The following is a 25014-nucleotide window of genomic DNA, read 5'->3' on the forward strand; positions in this document are numbered from 1 at the left end:
GCACTTGATAAAGTGTCACACAACAGATTTGTGAACCAAAGTACAGGTCATGGGATAAAAGGGACAGCAGCAACATGATCCAAAATTGGCTGAATGACAGGAAACAGATTTATGGTGAACCATTTTTTTGGACAGGAGGAAGATTTATAGTGGGATTTCCCAAGAGTCGGTGTCAGGGCTTCTGCTCTCCTTGATATATTTTGATGACCTAGGCTTTGGCTTACAAAGTACAAAATTTGCAGATGACACAAAAATTTGGAAATTTTGTGAACTGTGATGAGAATAGTGTTAAACTTCAAAAGGATATATAAACCAGCTGGTAGAATGGCAGGTGAAATTTGATGGAGAGAAATGTGAAGTGATGATTTTGATAGGAAGAAAGTGGAGAGGCAATATAAAATAAAGATATAATTCTAGATGGGATTCAGGGGCAGAGGGATCTAGGAGTATGTGTGTACAAATCATTGTCGGTGGCACAGCAAGTCGAGAGAATGGTTAATAAACATATGGCACATTGGGTTTTATCAATAAGGGCATTGAGTACAAAAGCAAGGAAGTTAGGATAAATCTATACAAATCACTGGTTTGGCCTCAACTGGAGTAATGGGTTGAGTTCGAAACACCACACCTTTGGAAGGTTTTGAAGGCATTAGAGAGGGTGCAGAAAAGATTCACAAAGGGCTTCAGATGCAGTGATAGGTTGGAGAAGATGGGGCTGTTCTCCTTGGAAAAGACAAGGTTGAGTGGAGACTTAATGGAGGTATTCAAAATCATGAGGCATCTAACCCAAGTGGATAGGGAGAAACCATTCCCATTGGTAGATGAATTGAGAAGCAAAGAACACCAATTTAAGGTGATTGTCAAAAGAAGCAACGGCAACATGAGGAAAGACTTCTTTAAGCAGTGAGTAGCTGGGATCTGGAATGAACTGCCTGAGTGTGTGGTGGAGGCAGATTCAATTGTGGATTTCAAAAGAAAATTGAATCATTATCTGAAGAGGAAATATTTACAGGGTTACAGAGAAAAAGTGGGGGACTGGCATCAGGTGAAGAGCAGGTACAGACAGAACAGGTTGAATGGTCTCTTTCTGTGCTTTAAACATTCTATGATTCAATGTCAGTCCTGGAGTAATGACATCAGAGTCATGGTAATCTAGCAGTTAAGGCACAGGACCAGCAACCCAGAGGTCCCAGTCCCAATCCCAGCATGCCAAGTCAAGGACTGGCATTACAACAAACTAACCATGGAAGCTGTCAAAATGTCATAAAACTCAACTATTCTATAACGGAAGCTGCCTTTTCTGGCCTACATGCTAGTCCAGATGCACACTACGTAGAGGAAAGCAATAAATAGTCTTTCAGAGTCACCTACACCCTAAAAAAAATTTGAAAAGACACTATTTACCCCATTGAAATTTGTAGCACCATTCTTCCCCAGATACAAATGCTATTTCCAGCCTTGCTTGCAACTGATTTCTACAATGGGAAGGCACTAAAGTTTGTAGAGCTCCTCATTTAGAAATGATTTAAGCTGCTTATCTCCAACATAAACACTCTTCATCCATACCCAAAAATTTCTGAATGACAAGCAGAGCTGTTGATCTCTTTATGAACTGGTCTGTAGACAACCTACCTGCAGGAATAGTTGTAAGCATGAGAATAAAAGGGGAGGCCAGCAGGAGAAAGGAGAGGCTGTGAGGGGGAAGAGAGAGAATGGAGAAGCCGCCAGGGTGGGGGCGGTGCAGTGGAATACAGCATATGGACTGTAGCGGTTCAAGGTGGCAGCTCACCACCACCTTCTCAAGGGCAATTAAGGATGGACAATAAATTTTGGCATAGCCAGCAATACCTGCATCCCACAAATGAATAAATTTTAAAAAACATGGGGTCAGTATGCTGGTCAACTTTTAATTTAAATTCATCAACTCTAAAATAAGACCAGATCAATAAATTAGAAGAAAATCTAAAAGCAATTTGAGAATTTATCACATTATTATAGTGTTGAATTAATCAGATCCATGGGACAAAAAAAGCAATAGAGGTGCTATTATACCACTGGGTGTTTTCTATAGGCCACCAACTAGTTAGAAAGATACAGAGGAAAGATTTTGCAAGAAAATTATAGACAGGTGTAAAAGCTACTTATAATGGAGAGCTTTAATTACCCTAGTATAGCCTGGGATAGTCAAAGTGTAAAGGGCAGAGAGGGGAAAGAGTTTCTGAAATTGTTCTGGTGAATTGTCTAGATCTGTATGTTTCCATCCCAATGAGGAAGGAGGCTTGCTGGAACTGGTCTAGAGAATGAGGTGGGTCAAGTGGATCAGGGGTCAGTAGGGGAAGATTTGGAAGATAGCGATCATAGTCTCATAGGGTTTAGGTTGGCTATGGGAAAGCACAAGGAGCAATTCAGAGTGAAACAATTATTTCGCTAATTTCACCAATTTTGATGGGATGAGAATGGATCTAGCCCGGGGCAACTGGAATCAAATAATGGCAAGCAAAAATGTGATTGAACAATGAGTTCTTTAAAGGGAAGGTGGTTCAGTGCAGTCATGGTACATTCCTAAGAGGGGGAAAGGAAGGGTAAATGAATCTAGAGCTCACTGGATGGCAAAAGGGATAGATAGTATGATGAAGCACAAAAAGGGTGCATATGACGGAGGCCAGGCTGCTAATAAAAACCAGACTGAATATAGAAAGGCCAGAGAAGTGAAAAAGCAAAATCAGATGCCGAGGAACAATATGAAAAGAGACTGGCAGGTAACATGGAACACAACACAAAAATTCCTAGGAGAATCTTACACCATAAGGTTATAACATCAGTGCCTTTTTTTGAAATTTAAATAAAAATTGTATTACATAAGTAACTACAGTAGTCCACTGCATTTCATTTTCATTAAAAAGCACCAGGCAAAACTGTAAATCAGTTACATCAGGAATTTCAGCCAACACCAGACCACACTCTGCAGTTCCAGGTTGTTTGTGCCCAGTGGGTTGCGTTGGTTACAGCGTCACCACTTCAGTTGCTCTGGTTCAGAGTAGAAATCAGATCCTGACTCCTACCTGCGCCAGATACTCTCACCTTTCAGTTTCTCTTCAAGATCATCTGGTAACTCCAGCTCCTCCATTCTGCCCATCTCTGTTTGCTGCATGGCATCATTTTTGGTTGAAATTGCTGCAGAGCTTGCAAGATCTGGAGAAACTTCTTTCTTGGCTTTCTTTGACTGAGAGATAGATGATCCAGAGGAGATCAAACCAGTGCTGCCAGGCTGGGAGAAGTATTCAATGTTGGTTAATGCACCGGAGAGGTTATCCTGGTCCAGCCCTTTCCTCTTCAAGCAGTGTTTGGTATAAACATGGGAGCACTCCAGGTCATTCAGGTAGGCCGAAGGGCAAAAGGGGCTGAGGAACTGAAGCAGCTTCTGCGCAAGTTCTGCTGGTACAGTCAACTGAATCAACTCACTCTCATCCATTACCGAAATCTGCAGAAGGAAAGCAACATGAACTCAGAAAAATTTCAGGTAATTGTTCACACATTTATAATTTTAAAGAAGACATGTTGATTTTTCTATCATTATATGCCACCTCATCACAACCATCTTCCTTTGAACTAAAAAGCTAGTTTCAGTAATACTGGTCATGAAACTTCAGGATTGTCATAAAAATTCACTAAGGTGCTTTAGGGAAGGAAATCTGCTGTTCTTAATTTGGTCTGGCCCACATGTAACTCTAAATCTACAGCAACAGGGTTGCCTCTCAACTGCCTTCCAAAATGGCCTAACAAACCACTCAGCTGTATTAAAACTGCAATGTAAAACTACAATACAGATCTGTGAAAGTACCTTTACCACAAGGACTGCAATGGTTCAAAAAAGGCAGCACACCACCACCATCTGAAAAGCAATTAGGGATGGGCATTAAGTGCTTACCTTGCCGTGGCACACAGATCCTGAGAGTGAAACAAAACAGCCTCAGAATTCCTGAATTTATTTTTTTTAGGGGGAGGGTGGAAACAGTGGAAAGGCAGGAAGAGCGCACATGAGAGAGTGTGAGAGTACGAGAGAAAGAGTCAGAATATATAATGGGGGATAGAGAAATGGCAGAGAAGCTAAATGATTACTTTGTGTCTGTCTTCACTGAGGAAGATATAAGAAATTTCCCAGAATTAGAGATCCAAGGGATTAGGGAGAATGAGGAATTAAAGGAAATTAGTATTCACAAGAAGGTTGTGTTGGAGAAATTAATGGGTCTAAAGGTTGGTAAGTCTCTGGGGCCTGATAGTCTATATCCCAGAGTGTTCAAAAAGGTAGCTATGGAAATAGTGGATGCACTGGTGACCATCTTCCAAAATTTTATAGATTCTGGAATGGGTCCTACAGATTGGAAGGTAGTAAATGTCACCCTACTAATTAAGAAGGGAGGGAGAGAGAAAACAAAGAATTGTAGACCAGTTAGCCTTACATGGGTAGCAGGGAAAATGCTAGAATCTATTATAAAGGACGTAATAAATGGACACTTGGATAATAATGATCTGATTGGACATAGTCAACATAGATTTATGAATGGGAAATAATGACAAGCCTATCGGAGTTTATTTGAGGGTGTTAATAACAGAATTGATAGAGGGGAGTTGGTGGACATAGCATACTTGGATTTTCCGAAGGCTTTTGACTAAATCACCCGCAGGAAGTTGGTTAACAAAAATTAAAGCACATGGGGTAGGAGGCAATAACTGGCAAGAATTAAGGATTGGCTAACTGGCAGAAAACAGAGAGTAGGAATAAACAGGTCATTCTCATGTTGGCAGGTTGTGACTAGTGGGGCACTGCAAGATTCAATTCCTGGGCCCCAGCTGTTTACAATGTATATCAATGATTTTGATGTGGGGACCAAATGTAATATTTCCAAGTTTGTGGATGACAAAGATGGGTGGGAATGTGTGCTGGGAGGAAGTAGCTTCAAGAGGATTTGGACGGGCAGGGTGAGCGGGCAAGAACATGGAAAATGGAATATTAATTGGAAAAATGTAATATTATCCACTTTGGTAGCAGCAACAGATGTGCAGAGTATTTCCTAAATGGTAAGAGATCAAAAAGTGTAGATGTACAAAGGGACCAGGGGTATCTTCCTCAGTAAGTCACTGAAAGCTAACTTGCAGGTGCAGCAAACAATTAGGAAGGCTAATGGTATGTTAGCCTTTATCGCAAGAGGGTTTGAATATAGGAGTAGTGAAGTCTTGCCTCAATTGTATAGAAATTTGGTTAGACCACACCTGGAGCACTGTGTGCAGTTTTGGTCCCCTTACTTTAGGGAGGATATTGTTGCACTCCCTCTACGGCAATAAAGGTTCAACAGACTTGTTCCCAAGATGGAGGGACTGTCCTATGAAGAGAGATTGGGAAAACTGGGCCTGTCTTCTCTAGAGTTTCGAAGAATGAGAGGTGATCACATTGAAACCTATAAAATAGTTAAAGGGATAGACAGGGTAGATGCAGGTAAGATGGGGGAATCTAGAATTTCAAAATAAGGGGGAAGCTACTTAGGACTGAGATGGGGAGAAATCTTTTTACACACAGGGTTGTGAATATTTGGAATTCTCAACCCCAGAGGGCTGTGGAAGCTCAGTCATTGGGTATGTTTAAAGTAGAGATTGACAGATTTCTAAATAACAATGACATAAAGGGATACAGAGATAGTGTGGGAAAAGGGCATTAAAATGGATGGTCAGCCATGATTGTATTGAATGGTGGAGCAGGCTCGACTGACTGAATGACCTACTCCTGCTCCTGTGTTCCGAAAATGTGAGTGAGAGAGTGAGAGAGTGTGAATGTGTGTCTGGCTCACTCCCAATCTCAGGATTCTCACTCACCCTCATCCCCACACACCAATATATATTCGCATACACCCACACAATGGGTGAGTGAATGAGCACCCTGAGACTGAGTGTGAGCCGGACACACACATGCTCACCTTCTCGCACTCTAATGGTCACCATCATTAATTACTCTGTTCTTTTAATATTATCAATATATCGCTTTGGCACTGTTTTATTTTGCTCAACAAGTTGTTTCTTTTCTTCATACTCAACTTTTTTTTTAATTCATGTATCTTTCGGAAATTTGCTTGGTGAGAAAAATGGAAATGCGGGCCCCCATGCAAACAGGTTAGACAATCCTGGGCTACAGAATTAGGCTTGACTGCCTATGTCGCACAGCTGAATATTCTACCATCATCGGTGAACAGGCTCACTTTGAAAAGAAACAGTGAGCACTCATGGATTCACAATCCAATACAAAGAAGCACCTTCAGAAAAGGATGGCAAAATGTGGGGATGGGTGGGGAAGCATTAGTGGAAGACAACAACAGGCACAGGGCTGCAAAACTAATATGATCACAACAGCCTGTTGTATTTTTTTCATATCAGAATAACATTATGCCAGGAAAGAGGCTGTATTGCAGCAGAACGTCGTTATACACGCACAGCCAAATCTTGCATCTCTAATCATGCACCATCACTGTCTTCTGACCTGATCTTCCAGGTTCTGCCTGATGATATCAACAGCCTCCTGCTGCTGCTTAGGTTCCAACTTCTTGATGAAGAAAAGCACCTCCCACCATTCTGAGCGGCTGAGAGTAGAGGAATCCTCAGAAATGCTCTCCGATAGATAAGGCAGGGAGTACAATCCACCAGGCGGCTTATGGAAAAATGTCTGAGCAACTAGAAAACAAAATTTTAAAATATGATATGATGCACCCACCAGTTTTGAAAAAAGAATGGATTCTCTTGAGAGTCTCATTTCACCAGCATCAGCAATGCTTTCTTTGAAAACCATGCTTGAGATAGGTGAATTCATTTTCAAAATTATGAAGGGAACTCAACAGTAATTCAAGGCAACTGTGCAATAAGGTTCAAATATGGAGGAACACAAAGAATAAATCTGAAGCAAGATTAATGGACTGGCAGAACTGTGTCACCCAGAGAATAACAGAGATCTAGAATAAGCAGACCCAATAAAACAGAGAGGGTAAGTTGGATTCAAACAGCAACTAGATGTGTTTCAGGGATGAGAACAGTATGGAAAATAAACTTACACTAATACAATGTTTTACCAGTATTTTGGACATCTCAAGCAGCTTCACATCCAATAAATTACTTTTTGCCATAATGATTATGTAGGCAAATGTGACATCACGCTTTAAGTAGTATGTGAATACATTAGAGAAGGCACAGAAAAGATTTCCAAGAGTGGTACCAGGGACTTCAGCTACATGGGGCATTTTGGAAAAGCTGGGCTGTTCTCCTTAGAGAAGTTGAGCAGAGATTTCACTGAGGTGTTCAAAATCATCAGTGATCTGGACAGAGTAGATTGGGAGAAATTGTTCCCACTGCTGGGAGGATCAAGAACCAGAGAACACCAATTTAAGATAATTGACAAAAGTAATGGGACATGGGAAAAAACTTTTTTTACACAGCAAATGTTTAGGGTCTGGAATGCACGGCCTGAGAGTGTGGTGGAAGCAGGTACAATCATGACTTTCAAAAGAGAACTAGATAATTATCCAAAGAGAAAAACTTGCAGGGCCTCAGGACAGTAGCAGAGGAGCTAATCTTGCAGAAAGCCAAGCCAAATAACCTCCCCTTCCGTACTCATTCTATGATTCTACCTTCTCAGGGGTGGTTGTAGGAGAAACGGTGGTCTGAACATGTCCTTCTTTGAAAGCAGCTTAGGATCTTTTATGTGCGCCTAAATGTGTCATCAAAAGACAGCAACTCCAACAATGCAGCATTCCTTCATTACTGAAATGGACTATCAGTCTATGTTAAGTGCTCAAACTTGTAAGGGGGTTTGACCCACAATCATCTGACTCAAAAGCAAAAGCATTTTCTAATAAGCCAAGCTGAGAATTTGAAGACAGTCCAATGAAAGTGAAATCTATCAAACAGACAGGTTTGTTAGTCCTAAGTTCCTAAAGCAGATGGTGTCCAATTTGTAATGACTGCAGTTTCAGGCGCCGTGGTGTAGTTATGCCCAAAATTCCTTTTGCAATCATTTCACCAATAATTTAAACAGTTATTGACTTTAGACTGGCATACTTTTTCAAAATGCTTTGCTATTTTTGCTCTGCTTCCTCCTTGCTGGATATCAAGCACACTTCACTGCAACTTCCAAATGGTTGCACTTCATATGAAAACCTTGACTGTGGCAAGTTATACCATCATGGTAACAAAACATCTTGAAGTCCAATCCTGACCTCACCTGACATTTATAGAAGTGCTTTAAGATTAGCTCAATGCATAGGCACTCATGCCGATAGCTCAAGGCCTGCCACACCCCTAACTGGGATTAACTCAGGGCAGATAACAGATGGAACAAGATAGTTTACTGGTTTGTTTGGATCAACCACTCGCTGAAGAAAATATATAGCAAGTGGACTTGAGCTTCTGCTCTTTCTCATTATCTCCTATACAATATATTATTTCTGAGCCAGAAGAGAAGACAGCTAACTACTACTACTATGGATAATAGAACTTTAATTGGTGGTGGTCAGTAGTTGCACATGTTAAGGACTGAATAATGCATTCACTTGGGTCTCAAGTTAAGATTTCATTTATTTATTCATTTGACACTTTCATCACCATGGGAGCAATTGCCCAAAACAGATGTGGGTGTCAAAGGAAACAATCACATGTCATATTGGAACGGGAAGGAATTTGAAGTTATGGGGTGAAAATCAGTAAACTTTAGAACAATGATGCAGTTAGAGTAAAGTACAGTGCAATATTGCTTATTAGACTCAGGTATTATGTTGCCTTCAAGAAGGTCCAAAGAAAGATAGTGGCCAATCCCAGGAACAAAAGCTATGAGATAGTGTTTAGGAAATTAGGTTTGATCCTGTTGAGGGAGAAGACAGAGGTAACCTCATCACAAAAACAAAAATACCTGGAAAAAATTCAGCAGGTCTGGCAGCATCTGCGGAGAGGGACACAGTTAACATTTCGAGTCCAAATGACCCTTCAACAGAACTAAGTAAAATTTTTTTTTATTTAGTTCTGAAGAAGAGTCATTCGGATTCAAAACGTTAACTGTATTCCTCTCCGCAGATGCTACCAGACCTGCTGAGTTTTTTCCAGGTACTTTTGTTTTTGTTTTGGATTTCCAGCATCCGCAGTTTTTTGCTTTTATCAGAGGTAACCTCATGCAAGTTGTGAAGAAAATTGCTAAAATTAATCCAAACAAAATACTCACATTGACAAAGTGCTTAAAAACTAGTAAATTTTAAAAAAAAATTCAACACTAAACAGCGTAAATGGGCTCAAACCTGTTTAGATATGTTCCTGCAGAAAGAACATTAGAACATAAGAAATAGGAGCAGCAGGCCATTTGGCCCTTCCAGCCTGCTCTGCCATTCAGGGTTGATCTTCTACCTCAACTCCACCTTCCAACATTATCTCTATATCCCTCAATTCCCTTAGAATCCAAAAATCTATCAACCTCTATTTTGAATATAATCAAAGACTGAGAATTCCAAGGATTCACAATCCTTTAGGTGAAGAAATTTCTCATCATCTAATCTTAAGTGGCTGACCCCTTATACTGAGACTGTGACCCTAATGCTCTAGATTTCCACAGCCAGGGGGAAACATTTTTTCGGCATTTACCCTGTTAAGCCTGTTAAGAATTTTGTGGGTTTCATTGAGATCACTTCTCATTCTTCTGAAAATCAAAAAATATTGGCCTAAACATCTCAATCTCTCTTCATAAGTCCCCTCATCCCAGGAACCAGTCTACTGAACCTTTGCTGGGCTTCCTCAAGGACAAGTATTTATGTCCTTCGTTAAGGAGAACAAAATTACACACACTGCTCCAGGTATAGTCTCACCAATGCTCTGTATAATTGTAGCAAAACTTCTTCACACTCCAATTTCTTTGTAACAATAGCTAACATAGCATCAGCCTTCCTAATTGCATGCTATACCTGCACTGTTAACTTTCTGTGATTCATGTACAAGGACACCTAGGTCCTCTCAATGCACACATTTCCCAGTCTTTCATCATTCAAAAATATTCTGCTTTTTTATTTTTGTTACCAAAGTTGATAACTTCAAACTTCGTCACATTGTATTCAATCTGCTATCTTCACACTCGCTCACACAACTGGTCTATATCCTTCTGCCTCTTTGCATCCTCCTCACCCCTTATTTTCCCACCTAACTTGATATCATCAGGAAATTTGGATACGTTATGGTCAGTTCCTTCATCTAAGTCATTAATATAGAGTGTAAATAGCTAAAGCCCAAGCTCTAATTCTTGCCGCAAGTCACAGCTTGCCAACACAAAAATGCCCCAATCATTCCTAGCCTGTTTTCTGACCAATATTCAATCCATATTAATATACTGTCCACAATGCTACTTTGTGCAATAGACTATGTGGCAGAAAAGCAGTGTTAGGATTGGCAACAAAAAAAAAATCAGGCAAGCTGACTTGAGTTATAAATGGCATTTCCATGCGGTTAGCAGCTTTTTCTCTTCCTGTGCTAATTACAGATGTACAATTGCAACTGTGTCAAAAGACATTTGATTACAGTGAAACCTACTGATTCTTTAAAACAATGCAACTGACCCTACTATACACTTAAAGCATTGAAAGCTAGTCTCGGTAATGTTAACCATGAAGCCATTGTCGATTGTCATAAAAACCCATTTGGTACACTAACGTCCTTTAGAGAAGGAAATCTGCTGTCCTTACCTGGTCTGGGCTACATGTGACTCCAGACCCACAGCAATGTGGTTGAACCTGAAGTGACCTAGCATGCTATTCAGTTGTATCACTTCACAATGAAAAGGAATGAAACTGGGTAGACCACCCAGCATTGACCGAGGCACCGAAAATGACAAAGACACACCCAGCCCTGTGGACCCTGCAAAGAAGTTGGCAGAGCTATCACACAGACTCCTTACAAACCATGTCCAGACACCACATTCACCATCTCTGTCCCACCGGCAGGACAGACCCACCAAAGGTGGCGACACAGTGGTATACAGTTGGGAGGGTGTTGCCCTGGGAGTCCTCAACATTGACTGTGGACCCCATAAATTCTAATGGCTTCCGGTAAAACACGGACAAGGAAATCTCCTGGTTACCACCTACTGTCCTCCCTCAGCTGATGAATCAGGTGAATCGAACATCACTTGGAGGAAGCAGAGGGCGGCAAAGGCGCAGAATGTACTCTGGGTTGGGGGCTTCAATGTCCATCACCAAGAATGGCTTGGTACCAACACTACTGACCGAGCTGGCCGAGTCCTAAAGGACATAGTTGCAAGACTGGGTCTGCGGCAGGTGGTGAGGGAACCAACAAGAGGAAAAATTCTACTTGACCTCGTTCTCTTTAATCTATCTGTCGCAAATGCATCTGTCCATGACATCATCAACAGGAGTGACTACCACAATGCCCTTGTGGAGACAAAGCTCTGTCTTCAGATTGAGGATACCCTCCATCATGTTGTGTGGCACCGTGCCAAATGGGACAGATTTCAAACAAATTAACAACTCAAAACTGGGGCATCCATGAAGTGCTGAGAGCCATCAACAGCAGCAGAATTGTACACAACCACAATCTGTAACCTCATGGTCTAGCTTGTCCCCCACTCTACCATTACCATCAAATCGGGGGATCAACCCTGGTTCAATGAAGATTGCAGGAGGGCATGCCAGGAGCAGCATCAGGCATGCCTAAAAATGAGGTGTCAACCTGGTGAAGCTACAGCACAGGACTACTTGCATGTTAAGCAGCAAGCGATATACAGAGCGAAGCGATCCCAACAACTAACAGATCAGATCTAAGCTCTGCAGTTCTGCCACATCCAGTCATGCATGATGGTGGACAATTAAACAACTCACTGGAGGCAGAGGCTCCACAAATATCCCCATCCTCAATGAGGGGTGAGCCCAGGATATCAGTGCAAAAGACAGTGCAAAATTTGCAACCAATTTCAGCCAGAAGTGTTAAGTGGATGATCCATCTCAGCCTCCACCTATGATTCCCCATAATATAGGTGCCAGTCTTCAGACAGTATGAGAAAGAAACAGCTGAATACACTAGATGCTGCAAAGGCTCGGCCGACAGTAGCATTGAAGACTGAGAAAGGTTGTGCAGGTTAGGCTTGTATCCTTTTTTCATTCGTTCATGCAATGGAGGCATCCTTTATTGCCCATCCCTAATTGCCCTTGAGAACTGAATGGCCATTTCAGAGGAAATTTAAAGATCAACTACATTGCTGTGAGTCTGGAGTCACATGTAAGACTGCAGGTTTCCTTCCCAAAAGGACATGAGTGAACCAGATGAGTTTTTACGACAATCGACAATGGTTTCATGGCCATCAATAGGCTTTTAATTCCAGATTTTTTATTGAATTCAATCCAAACCCAGGTACCCAGAGCATTACCATGGGTCTCTGGATTACTAGTCCAGTGACAATACCACCATGCCACCGCCACCTCCTCCACTGGAATCTAGAAGATTAAGAGGTGGCTTGATTGCAACATATAAGATCCTGAGGTGACTTGACAGGGTGGATGTGGAGAGGATGTTTCCTCTTGTGGGAGAATCTACAACTAAGGGTCACGGTTTAAAGATAAGGGGTCACTCATTTAAGATAGAGATGAGGAGAAATCTTTTTCTTTCAAAGGGTCATGAGTCTTTGGAACTCGATTCCTCCAAAAGGCAGTGGAAGAAGAGTCTTTGAATACTTTTAAGGCAGAGGTAGATAGATTCTTGATAAGCAACAAGGTGAAAGGTTATCGGGTAGATGGGAATGTGGAGTTGAGGTTACAATCAGCTCAACCATGATCTTATTGAAAGGCAGAGCAGGCTCATAGAATCATAGAAAATAGGAGAAGTAGGCCATTCAGCCCTTTGAGCCGGCTCCACCATTCATTATGATCGTGGCTGATCATCCAACTCATGGCTCCCGCTTTCTCCTCATATCCTTTGATCCCTTTACCCCTAAAAGCTATATCTAACTCCTTCTTGAAAACATACAATGTTTTGGCCTCGACTCCTTTAAGTGGTAGCGAATTCCACAGGCTCACCTCTCTCTGGGTGAAGAAATTTCTGCCCATCTCAGTCCTAAATGGTCTACCCCATATCCTCAGACTGTGACCCTTGGTTCTGGACTCCCCCACCATTGGGAACATCCTTCCTGCATCTACCCTGTCTAGTTCTGTTAGAATTTTATAGGTTTCTATGAGGTGTCCCTTATTCTTCTCAACTCCAGCGAATATAATCCTAACCGACTCAATCTTTCCTCATACGTCAGTCCCGCCATACAAGGAATCATTCTGGTGAACCTTCGCTGCACTCCCTCTATAGCAAAAACATCCTTCCTCAGATAAGGAGACCAAAACTGCACACAATATTCTAGGTGTGGTCTCACCAAGACCGTGTATAATTGCAGCAAGACATCCCTGCTTCTGTACTTGAATCCCCTGGCTATGAAGGCCAACATACCATTTGCCTTCTTTACACCTGCTGCGCCTGCATACTTACCTCCAGCCACTGGTGTACGAGGACACCCAGGTTTCGTTGCACATTCTCCTCTCTGAATTTATAGCCAATCAGATAATAATCTGCCTTCTTGTTTTTGCTACCAAAGTGGATAACCTCACATTTATCCACATTATACTGCATCTGCCATGCATTTGCCCACTCACTCAGCTTGTCTTAATCACATTGAAGCATCTCTGCATCCTCCTCACAGCTCACCCTCCCACCCAGCTGTGTGTCATCTGCAAATTTGGAGATGTTACATTTAGTTCCCTCACCTAAATCATTAATATATATTATGAATAACTGGGGTCCCAGCGCCAATTCTGTCTGCCAACCAGTTTTCTATCCATCTCAATAAACTACGCCCAATCCCATGCGCGTTAATTTTACACGCTAATCTCTTATGTGGGACTTTGTCAAAAGCCTTCTGAAAGTCCAAATAAACCACATCCACAGGCTCCCCCTCATCAACTCTACTAGTTACACCCTCGAAAAATTCCAGCAGATTTGTCCAGCATGATTTCCCTTTCATAAATCCATGCTGACTCTGTCTGATTCTGCCACTGTTTTCCAAGTTCTCAGCTTATTAAATCTTTCATAATGGACTCTAGAATTTTCCTCACTACCAACATCAGACTGACTGGTCTATAATTCCCTGTTTTCTCTCTACCTCCCTATTTAAATAGCGGGGTTACATTAGCTTCCCTCTAACCTGTAGCAATTGTTCCAGAGTCTATAGAATCTCGGAAAATGACCACCAATGCATCCACTATTTCTGGGGCCACTTCCTTAAGTACTCTGGGATGTAGATTATCAGTCCCAGATGATTTATCAGCCTTCAATCTCATCAATTTCCCCAACACCATTTCCCTAATAATATTGATTTCTTTCAGTTCCTCCCTCTTGCTAAGCCCTGTGTTCCCCAACATTTCTGTATGTTATTTGTGTCCTACTTTGTGAAGACAGAACCAAAGTAAGTATTTAGTTGGTCAGCCATTTCTTTGTTCCCCAATATAAATTCCCCTGTTTCTGATTCTTCACATACCTGCTTGAGGGGCCGAGCGGCCTACTCTTGCTCGTAACTCGTACGATGCTTCCACATGGAGCGGGTGAGATGATTAGCATACTTTAGATGCAGTTAAGGGAGAAAGAAATATGTGGTGAAATGCAGTAACACGAGAGGGACTTGAGTGGATCACAAGCAGCAACATAGACCAGGCAGGCTGTGTTTGTGTGCTGTAAAACGTATGGTCCTGGACCAGACCCCCAAGGTTTTGGTAAGATCCGGTTAAGGACCAGTAAGGCTTTGTCTAAAGCAGACAAAGTTTAAGATTCAAGGCACTTACTAAGAAAATAAAGCCACAGGATTCCACGTTTTTTTAAACAAACAAAATTAACTTTACAAAGTCAGAAAAATAAAGGAATTTACAATATCTATCTTATACTCTTTACATTCAGGTTTAAGATGAGGTACATGTGAATTAACGGAGAAAGTGTGGTTGAATATGCCACACTGGACAATAAATGGCAAATGTAACCCAGACAGATACCACAGATTTCTCAGCAACCCACTCAATAAACACTGAGTTAACAAATCTCGTTGAAACTCTGCCTCTTTCATGAGGGATTTCATTCTTCACCTTCGAAGATCTAACCTCTGAATTCCATCCAAAAGTCACTCCAACTCACACTGCCTCAATGACTGCTCACCTCCCAGCGTTTCAATCTCATCTCCCGAGACTCTGTTCCCCTGGATTCCCGGGTCTGCAGTTTCACTTTTTTTCACGTTATACTCCATTTCCCAGATCTTTGCCCACACACTTATTTTATCTATTTCCTTCTGTAGCCTCCTTATGCCCTCTTCACAATTCATTTTCCTACCTATCTTTGTGTCGGCTGCAAACTTAGCAACCATCCCATCCATCCCTTCATCCAAGTCATTAATATAAATTTGGTAATAATTTTGGCAAAAAGTTGAGGCTGCAGCACTGATCTTGGCACATCACTCATTACATCTTGCCAACCAGAAATTGACCCATTTATGGGTCAATTGACCCTACTCACTGTTTCCTGTTAGCTTGCCAATCTTCTATCCATGCCAATATGTTACTCTCTATATCATGAGCTTTTACTTTCCGCAATAACCTTTGACGTGGCACCTTATCAAATGCTGTTCGGAAATCTAAGTACATCCACTGGGTCCCCTTTATCAGAGCACATGTGACTTTTTCAAAGAACTCTAATAAATTGGTTGAACATGATTTCCCTCTCACAAAACCATGTTGACACTGCCTGATTACCTTGAATTTTTCTAAATGCCCTGCTATAATGTCTTTAATAATAGCTTCTAACATTTTCCCTATGACATATTAAGCTAAGTGGCCTGTAGTTTCCTGCTTTCTGTCTCCCTTTTTGAATAAAGGAGTTACATTCGCTATTTTCCAATCTAATGGAACCTTCCCCGAATCTAGGGAATGTTGGAAAATTAAAACCAATCTATCTCAAACTATCTCAGCAGCCACTTCTTTTAAGACACTAGGGTGAAGTTCATCAGAACCCAAGGGCTTGTCAGCTCGCAGCTCCAACAATTTGGACAGTATAACTTCTTTGATGATTGTAATTTTCTGCAGTTTCTCCCTCCCTTTCAATTACCTGATTTACAGCCATTTCTGGGATGCTACTTGCACACTCTATCGTGAAGACCAATGCAAAAAACCTGTTTAATTCATCTGCCATCTCCTTATTTTCCATTATTAACTCCCCAGACTCATTTTCTGTAAGACCAACACTCACTTTGTTTACTCTTTACTTTTTAATATCTAAAGAAACTCTTATATCTGTCCTTATATTTCCAGCCATCTTTCTCTAGCACTCTAATTTGTCCCTCCTCATTAATTTTTTAGACATTCCTTGATGCTTTTTTATATCCTGTCCAATCTTCTAACCAGGGAAAGAGTAGGGCCCTTAAGGGACCAAGGGGACAATCTATAGTTGGAGCCAGAGGACATCGCTAGAATGTTGAATGAATACTTCACATCCGTCTTCACCCAAGAGAATGAGGTTGAAGGTATCGAACTTGGGGAGAGAGACTGTGAGGTTCTTAATCAAATTGATATAGGGAGTGACAAGGTATTGGAGGTGTTGGCAGGCTTAAAAATGGACAAATCTCCAGGTCCGGATGATTTGTGTCCCAGACTGCTGAGGGGGGGCAAGGGAGGAGATCGCAAGGGGCTCTGACCCAAATTTTTAATTCCTCTCTGGCCACGCCAGAGGACTGGAGAACAGATAATGTGGTTCTGCTATTTAGGAAGGGTTGTAGAGATAAGCCAGGGAACTACAGGCCAGTGAGTTTCACATCAGTGGTAGGGAAACTATTGGAGAAAATTCTGAAAGAGACAATCTATCTCCACTTGGAGGGGCAAGGTTTGATCAGGGATAGTCAGCATGGCTTTGTCAGAGGGAGGTCATGCCTAACAAATTTGACTGAATTTTTTGAGGAGGTGACCAGGTGTGTAGATGAGGGTAGTGCAGTTGATGTAGGTTATATGGATTTCAGCAAAGCCTTTGACAAGGTCCCACATGGGAGACTTAAGACCGTAAGACATAGGAGCAGAAATTAGGCCATTCGGCCCATCGAGTCTGCTCCGCCATTCAATCATGGCTGATAAGTTTCTCAACCCCATTCTCCTGCCTTCTCCCCGTAATCTTTGATCCCGAAACCCATCAAGAACCTATCTATCTCGGTCTTAAATACATTAATGACCTGGCCTTCACAGCCTTCTGGGGCAATGAATTCCATAGATTCACCACTCTCAAGCTAAAGAAGTTTCTTATAAAGGAAGCAAATGCACATGGGATACAGGGTAATTTGATAACGTGCATTCAAAATTGGCTTAGTTGTAGGAGACAGAGGGTGATGACAGAAGGATGCTTTATTGACTGGAAGTCAGTGTCCAGTGGCGTACCACAGGGATCTGTGCTGGGTCCCCTATTATTCGTCATTTATATAAACGACATAGATGACTATGTGGGGGCTAGGGATTAGTAAGTTTGCGGATGACACAAAGATTGGCCGGTTGGTTAACAGTGAGGTTGAGTGTCTTGGGCTACAGGAAGATACAGATGGGATGGTCAAATGGGCAGATAAGTGGCAGATGGAATTTAACCCTGAAAAGTGTGAGGTGATACAATTTGGAAGGAGTAATTTGACAAATATTCAATGAACGGCATGACACTAGGAAGTTCTGAGGAACAAAGGGACCTTGGCGTGTGTGTCCATAGGTCTCTGAAAGCAGAGGGGCATGTTAGTGGGGTGATGAAAAAGGCATATGGGACACTTGCCTTTATCAATCGAGCCATAAATTCTAAAAGTAGTTGGAGTTGTATAGAACCTTGGTGAGGCCACAGCTGGAGTAGTGTGTGCAGTTCTGGTCGCCACATTATAGAAAGGATGTGATTGCATTGGAGGGGGTGCAGAGGAGATTCACCAGGATGTTGCCTGGGATGAAACATTTAAGTTATGAAGAGAGGTTGGATAGACTTGGGTTGTTTTCGTTGGAGAAGAGAAGGCTGAGGGGCGACCTGAACGAAGTGTACAAGATTATGAGGGGCATTGATCAGGGTGGATAGGAAGCAGCTGTTACCCTTAGTTGAAGGGTCAGTCACAAGGGGACACAAGTTCAAGGTGAGGGGCAGGAGGTTTAGGGGGGATGTGAGGAAAAGCTTGTTTACCCAGAGGGTGGTGACGGTTTGGAATGCACTGCCTGAGAGGGTGGTGGAGGCGGGTTGCCTCACATCCTTTAAAAACTACCAGGATGAGCACTTGGCACGTCATAACATTCAAGGCTATGGGCCAAGTGCTGGTAAATGGGATTAGGTAGGTAGGTCAGGTGTTTCTCACGTGTTGGTGCAGACTCAATGGGCTGAAGGACCTCTTCTGCACTGTCTGAATCTGTGATTCTGACCTGCCACCCATCTTTGCACAATTGCATGTTTTTTTTTTAGGTTTGATATTATCTTTAACGTTTTTAGTGAACCACGATGGTGGATCCTCCCCTTGGAATTTTTCTTTCTAGTTGGGATGTATGTATTCTGTGTATTTTTAAAATCCCTTTAAATATCTGCCACTGCATCTCTGTTGACATATCTCTTAAGCTAATTTGCCAGTTCACTTTAGCTCGCACTGCTTTCATGCCCTCATAATTGTCCTTATTTAACTTTAAAATTCTTAGCAAAAATAAAAATAAAAATACCTGGAAAAACTCAGCAGGTCTGGCAGCGTCTGCAGAGAAGAATACAGTTAACGTTTTGAGTCCGTATGACTCTTCTTAGACCCACTTTTCACTCCCGACAAGTGAATGTGGAATTCATAGTATCATCGCTGCTACCTAGGGGATACTTCATTATGTGATTTCTATCCAATCGCTTCTAAATTCTGATTTCCTGAACTTAGGTCATCCCTCTCTATTGTGCTAATAACATTATTAATTAATAGAGCCACCCTCCGCTTTTGTCTAGCTTCCTGCCCTTTCTATGTGTCACATATCCTTCAATATTCAGGTCCCAATCTGTCATCCTGCAGCCATGTCTCTGGTAATGGCTATCAGATCATACTTATTTATTTCTATTTACACCATCAGTTCATCTGTTTTGTTTCAAATGCAATGTGTATCCAGATTCAGAGCCTTTAGATTTGTCATTCTATTATTTTTTGTAACCTCTAGCCTTTTCTGCCAATTTACTCTTAGATTTGTATTCTCTGTCCCTTCCTGTCACAGTCCATTTATCATTTCCCATATTAATACCTTTTTCTCTTGCCTTGTCTCTACTCTTTGATTTACCACATCTTCCTAAATTTGATCTCTTACCCCCAGTGTTTAGTTTAAAACCTTCTCAGTTCCACATTTGCACCACTCCAGTTGTTTTGTGAATGAAGATGCCAGCGTTAGTGAAGTGTTAGAACATCCTATGTGATTCACCATTTGCCCCACATCAGCTGACCTCAGCTGGAGCTAGCAACAGGGATTTTACAATTAACCCACAGTTCCTGTGCCTTTTGGTTAGCCAATGACTCCTGCTGGGAGCTATGTTCACAGGTAATGCTCAGTGAGAACAAGAGCAGCTTCAGCTGCATTTCCCTCCAAAATTCAATCACCACCAACAAACACAATCTCTTTGGGCTCTTGAAAGAAATGGCCACTTATGCAAGTGCTGCAGCTCCCCTTGGTACATTATCTCAGGGTAAGTCATGTCTTATCTGGTTGTTTACACAGTTACCTGTTGTTAGTTTAAGGTTTTCAGCCAGTGAAGAAGCTTTCTCCTGCGATTCCTTCTCCACCTGCCCACTTGATCCATCCCCAATGATCTCAATCATGTGCCAGTGTACCCAATATGTTCTGTTCAACTGGTGCCAGAAAACCTAAAAATAAAGAGGAATAGAGTTTAATAAATTGAGAATCAAAATCCAGTCATTTCTCCTCCCGCCTCATACAACACCAACACCACTCCCTCACCACACCTCAAAAAAGGCAAGGAATCCTGTGGCAAGTAATTCATCTCCTGACTCCCCAAAGCCTGTCCACCATCGACAAGGCACAATTCAGGAGTGTGATGGAATACTCTCCAATTGCCTGGATGAGCGCAGCTCCCACAACACTCAAGAAGCTTGACACCATCCAGGTCAAAGCAGCCCACTTGATTCACACCCATTCACCACCTTAATCATTCAGTCCGTCCACCACCAATGCACAGTAGCAGCAGTGTGTACCACCTACAAGATCCACTGCAGGAACTCACCAAGCCTCTTTCAACAGCATCATCCAAACTCACGACCACTATCATCTAGAAGGACAGGGACAGCAGATAGATGGGAACACCACCACTTGCAAGCTCCCCTCCAAGCTACTCACCATCCTGACTTGGAAATATATCTCCGTTCCTTCACTGTCGCTGGACAGCACTCCCAAACAGCACGATGGGTATACCTACACCACATGGACTGCAGAAGTTCAAGGCAGCAGCTCACTCTCTTCTTGACCCTCTCAAGGGCAATTAGGGATGGGCAATAAATACTGGCCAAGCCTTCAACACCCAAATCCCATGAATGAATAAAAATACTGCTTGGGGTATCAGGACAGAAGAATTAAAAACAGCCAAGTACTTGCAACCCAATTTCTTAACCTCTCACTAAGGTTAAACCAGCATTAGAATGGTACAAATTAGATGAAACCCTCCTGTTTCTAATGCCCCCTTCTCTCCTAAAGCTGGCATTGCAGTACAATCTGTCTCAAACCTAATGACTACCTCCATTAAAAGAGATAGCACCTTGCAGTCTCTTCAATTTGGTGTTTGTGCAAAAGCTCAGATATGTTATATTGTAATAGCTTCTGTAGATTCTATCCAAATGTAGACACTTATTAGTCAGAAAAAACTGAATCTTCAGAGTAAGGCACCCTATTGAATAACTGGTATAATACAGCCATTCACAAATAAATTAATCACTTAATTAATAAGTAGAGGGTATCTAGACCAGAATCAGGGGATTATTGTTCTTAAAATTTAGCATTTATAGTAGAAATCTAGCCCTAGGGTACGTATAGTTAATAAGGAGTCAATAGGCAGTTATTAGATTTAAGTTAATTTATTAAATAGTTCCAGAAATGGCAGTTGCTGGGATGAAGTGCTTCACCTGTGGGATGTGGGAAATCTGTGATGCTTCAAGTGTCCCAGACAACTACATCTGCAGGAAATATACCCAATTGCAACTCCTCACAGACTGCATGGATCGGTTGGAGCAGCATTTGGATGCACTTAGGAGCATTCAGGTGGCAGAAAGCATCATTGATAGGAGATTTGGAGACGTGGTCACACCCAAGCTACAGACAGATAGATGGGTGACCGCTAGAAGGGGCAGGCAGTCAGTGCAGAAATCCCTTGTGGCTGTCCCCCTAACAGATATACCATTTTGGATACTGTTGGGGGGATGGCCTTTCAGGGGAAAACAACTGCAGTAGCCAGAGCAGTGGCACCACAGCTGTCTCTGTTGTTCAGCAGGTGGGGTCAAAACACAGAAGAGCAATTGTCATAGGGGACTCCATGGTCAGGGGCTCAGATAGGCGTTTCTGTGGTCATGAAAGAGACACCAGGATGGTATGTTGCCTCCATGGTGCCAGGGTCCAGGATGTCTCTGATCGGGTACGGGATATTCTGAAGGGGGAAGGGGAACAGCCAGAGGTCGTGGTATGCATTGGTACTAACGACATAGGCAGGAAGAGTGATGAGGTCCTGCAGAGGGAGTTCAGAGAGTTAGGCAGAATGTTAAAAAACAGGACCTCTAGGGTTGTAATCTCAGGATTACTCCCTGTGCCACGTGCCAGTGAGGCTAGAAATAGGAAGATAGTGTAGCTGAACACGTGGCTGAACAGATGGTGTAGGAGGGAGGGTTTCCAATATCTGGATCAGTGGGATCTCTTCCGGGGCAGGTGGGACCTGTACAAGAAACACGGGTTGCATCTACACTGGAGGTTGCACCAATATCCTGGCTGCGAGGTTTGCTAGTGTCACTCGGGGGGGGGGGGGGGTGTTTAAACTAGTATGGCAAAGGGGTGGGAACCAGAGCAATAGGTCACCAGGTGAAATAAATGACTGGGAACCAGTGAAAATGGTCAGTAGGACTAAGAGAAAGGGCAGGCAGGGAGGGATTACTGAACACAGTGGGACTGGGGGTCTGAAATGCATTTGATTCAATGTGAGAAGTATAACAGGCAAGGCATAGAGCTTGGATTAGTACTTGGGACAATGATGTTATTGTTATTACAGAGACTTGGTTGAAGGATGGACAGGATTGGCAGATAAACATTCCAGGATTTAGATGTTTCAGGCAGGATAGAGAGGGATGTAGAAGAGGTGGGGGAGTTGCATTGCTGGTTAAGGGGAATATCAAAGCTGTACGACAGGAGGACACCTCGGTGGACTCATGCAGCGAGACGATATGGGTAGAGCTCCAGAATAGGAAGGGTGCAGTCACAATGTTGGGGGTTTACTATAGGCCTCCCAATTGCTGACAGGAGATGGAGGAACAGTTATGTAGGCAGATTTTGGGAAGATGTAAAAGCAATAGTGTTGTCGTGGTGTGTGATTTTAGCTTTCCCTATATTGACTGGGAATCACTTAGTGCTAAGGGTTTGGATGGTGCAGAATTTGTAAGGTGCATCCAGGAGGGCTTCCTGAGACAATATGTAGATAGTCCAACTAGGGAAGGGGCAATACTGGACCTGGTATTAGGGAATGAACCCAGCCAGGTGATCAAAGTTTCAGTAGGGGAGCATTTTGGGAAAAGTGACCATAATTCAGTAAGTTTCAAGGTACTGGTGGATAAGGATAACAGGAGTCCTCGGGTTAAGGTGCTTAATTGGGGGAAGGCTGATTATAACAATATTAGGCAGGAACTGAGGAATCTAGACTGGAGGTGGATGTTTGAAGGCAAATCAACAACTGACATGTGGGGGGCTTTCAAACGTCAGTTGATAAGAATTCAGGACCGGCATGTTCCTGCTAGGATGAAGGATAAGCATTGGCAAGTTTCAGGAACCTTGGATAACAAAGGATATTGTGAGATTAGTCAAAAAAAGGGAAGCATTCATAAGGACTAGAAGGCTGGGAACAGATGAAGCCCGTGGAGAATAAAAGAAAGTAGGAAGAAACTTAAACAAGTAGTAAGGAGGGCTAAAAGGGGTCATGAAAAGTCACTGCAACCAGGATTAATGAAAATCCCAAGTCCTTTTATACATATGTAAAAAGCAAGAGGGTACCCAGGGATAGAGTAGGCTCACTCAGGGACAGAGGTGGGAATCTGTGTGTGGAGCCAGAAGAAATGGGAGAGATACTAAATGAATACTTCTCATCAGTATTCACCAAAGAGAAGGACTTAGTAGTCGAATTGTCTAGGGTAGAGAGTGTAGATAGTCTGGATCATGTTGAGATCAAAAAAGAGGAGGTGTTAGGCGTCTTGAAGAATATTAAGGTGGATAAGTCCCCAGGGCCAGATGGGACATACCCCAGAGTATTGAGGGAGGCAAGGGAGGAAATTGCTGGGGCCTTGACAGAAATCTTTGTACCCTCACTGGCTACAGATGAGGTCCCAGAGGAGTGGAGAATGGCCAATGTTGTTCCATTGTTTAAGAAGGGTAGCAGGGATAATCCAGGAAATTACAGGCTGGTGAGACTTACGTCAGTGGCAGGGAATTATTGGAGAAGATTCTTCGTGACAGGATTTACTACCATTTGGAAGCAAATGGGTGTATTAGTGAGAGGCTGCATGGTTTTGTGAAGGGGAGGTCGTGTCTCACTAACTTGATTGCGTTTTCCGAGGAAGTGACAAAGACGATCGACAATGGAAGGGCAGTGGATGTTATATACATGGATTTCAGTAAGGCCTTTGACAAGGTCCCTCATGGCAGACTGGTACAGAAGGTAAAGTCGCACGGGATCAGAGGTGAGCTGGCAAGATGGATACAGAATTGGGTTGGTCATAGAAGACAGAGGGTAGCAGTGGAAGGGTGCTTTTCTGAACGGAGAGCTGTGACTAGTGGTGTTCCACAGGGATCAGTGCTGGGACCTTTGCTGTTTGTAGTATACATAAATGATTTGGAGGAAAATGTAATTGGGCTAATTAGTAAGTTTGCAGACGACACTGAGGTTGGAGGAGTTGCAGATAGTGAAGGGGATTGTCAAAGGATACAAGGGATATAGATCGGTTGGAGACTTGGGTGGAGAAATGGCAGATGGAATTTAATCCGGACAAATGCAAGGTAATGCATTTTGGAAGGTCTAATACAGGCAGGAATTATACAGTAAATGGCAGAACCCTTAAGTGCATCGATGGGCAGAGGGATCTGGGTGTACAGGTCCACAGGTCACTGAAAGTGGCAACGCAGGTGGATAAGGTAGTCAGGCATGCATATGGCATGCTTGCCTTCATTGGCAGGGGTATTGAGTGTAAAAGCTGGGAGGTCATGCTGCAGCTGTATAGAACCTTGGTTAGGCCACACTTGGAATATTGTGTGCAATTCTGGTCGCCACATTACCAGAAGGATATGGAGGCATTGGAGAGGGTGCAGAGGAGCTTTACCAGGATGCTGCCTGGTCTGGAGGTTATTAGCTATGAGGAGAGGTTGGAGAAACTCGGATTGTTCTCACTAGAGCAACGGAGATTGAGGGACGACTTGATAGAAGTTTACAAAGTTATGAGTGGCATGGACAGAGTAGATAGTCAGAAGCTTTTTCCCAGGGTGGAAGAGTCAATTACTTGGGGACATAGATTTAAGGTGAGAGGAGAAAACTATAAAGGAGATGTGCGGGGTAGGTTTTTCACACAGAGGGTAGTGAGTGTCTGGAATTCGCTGCCAGAGGAGGTGGTGGAAGCAGGTACGATAGTGGTGTTTAAGAGGCAGCTTGACAAATACATGA

At 42.6% G+C, this 25014-nt stretch overlaps 1 protein-coding gene across 3 annotated transcripts in view; it reads right to left on the reverse strand.

Moving 5' to 3' along the window:
- Nucleotides 1-25014, reverse strand: part of LOC121277892 (cullin-9) — a 301897-nt gene that overhangs the window by 170920 nt on the left and 105963 nt on the right. For all 3 annotated transcript variants that reach the window (XM_041187673.1, XM_041187674.1, XM_041187672.1), the window contains exons 5-7: nucleotides 19825-19966; nucleotides 6527-6717; nucleotides 3082-3481 (exon numbers count right to left, since the gene is read on the reverse strand). In XM_041187673.1, the coding sequence (XP_041043607.1) occupies nucleotides 3082-3481; nucleotides 6527-6717; nucleotides 19825-19966 (733 nt within the window). The remainder of the gene's footprint in view (nucleotides 1-3081; nucleotides 3482-6526; nucleotides 6718-19824; nucleotides 19967-25014) is intronic.

The sequence above is a fragment of the Carcharodon carcharias genome, chromosome 5 (assembly GCF_017639515.1).
Source record: "Carcharodon carcharias isolate sCarCar2 chromosome 5, sCarCar2.pri, whole genome shotgun sequence".
Classification (NCBI taxonomy): domain Eukaryota; kingdom Metazoa; phylum Chordata; class Chondrichthyes; order Lamniformes; family Lamnidae; genus Carcharodon; species Carcharodon carcharias.